General features: G+C 63.4%; 1 protein-coding gene across 1 annotated transcript in view; it reads left to right on the top strand.

Moving 5' to 3' along the window:
- The window catches only part of NECAB2 (N-terminal EF-hand calcium binding protein 2), a 44,699-nt gene extending 44,484 nt beyond the window's left edge, over nt 1–215 (top strand). Inside the window, exon 9 of the mRNA XM_009276792.1 lies at nt 134–215. Within this exon, the coding sequence (XP_009275067.1) occupies nt 134–215 (82 nt within the window). The remainder of the gene's footprint in view (nt 1–133) is intronic.
- The last annotated feature ends 203 nt before the right edge of the window (nt 216–418 follow it).

Raw genomic sequence — 418 nt, forward strand, 5'->3', positions numbered from 1 at the left:
GGGGGCTCCTCCCACCTGGGCTGCTGGGGCTGGGGTCACCCCTTGGTGGCCCACCCTACAGTGTGCCTGCAGAGGCCGAGGGGGGAGGGATGCCTCATGGTTCGGGGCTCACTCCTCTCCCCGCTCCCGCCAGTGTCACTGCGGTGAAGCTGCCCGATGGGGTCACCTTCATCGTCTATGAGTTCTGGGAGACCGAGGAGGACTGGAAGAGGTAGGGGAGGGGGTGCAAAAAGCTCATTTTTGGGTGGGGTGCTCAGGCGCGGAGGGGTGTTGGAGCTACTGAGTCCCAAGCTCTGTCCCCTCTCTGATGGCAGGGGCAAGGATCTATCTGTCTGTCCTGGGGCTGTCACTGTAAAGGGGACAGGGGGCTTGGGAGGTCTCTGTGCATCTCCCACCTGGGGATGCCTTTGGACATGGG

This window comes from Aptenodytes forsteri, unplaced genomic scaffold, assembly GCF_000699145.1.
Source record: "Aptenodytes forsteri isolate BGI_AS27 unplaced genomic scaffold, ASM69914v1 Scaffold33, whole genome shotgun sequence".
Taxonomy (NCBI): Eukaryota; Metazoa; Chordata; class Aves; order Sphenisciformes; family Spheniscidae; genus Aptenodytes; species Aptenodytes forsteri.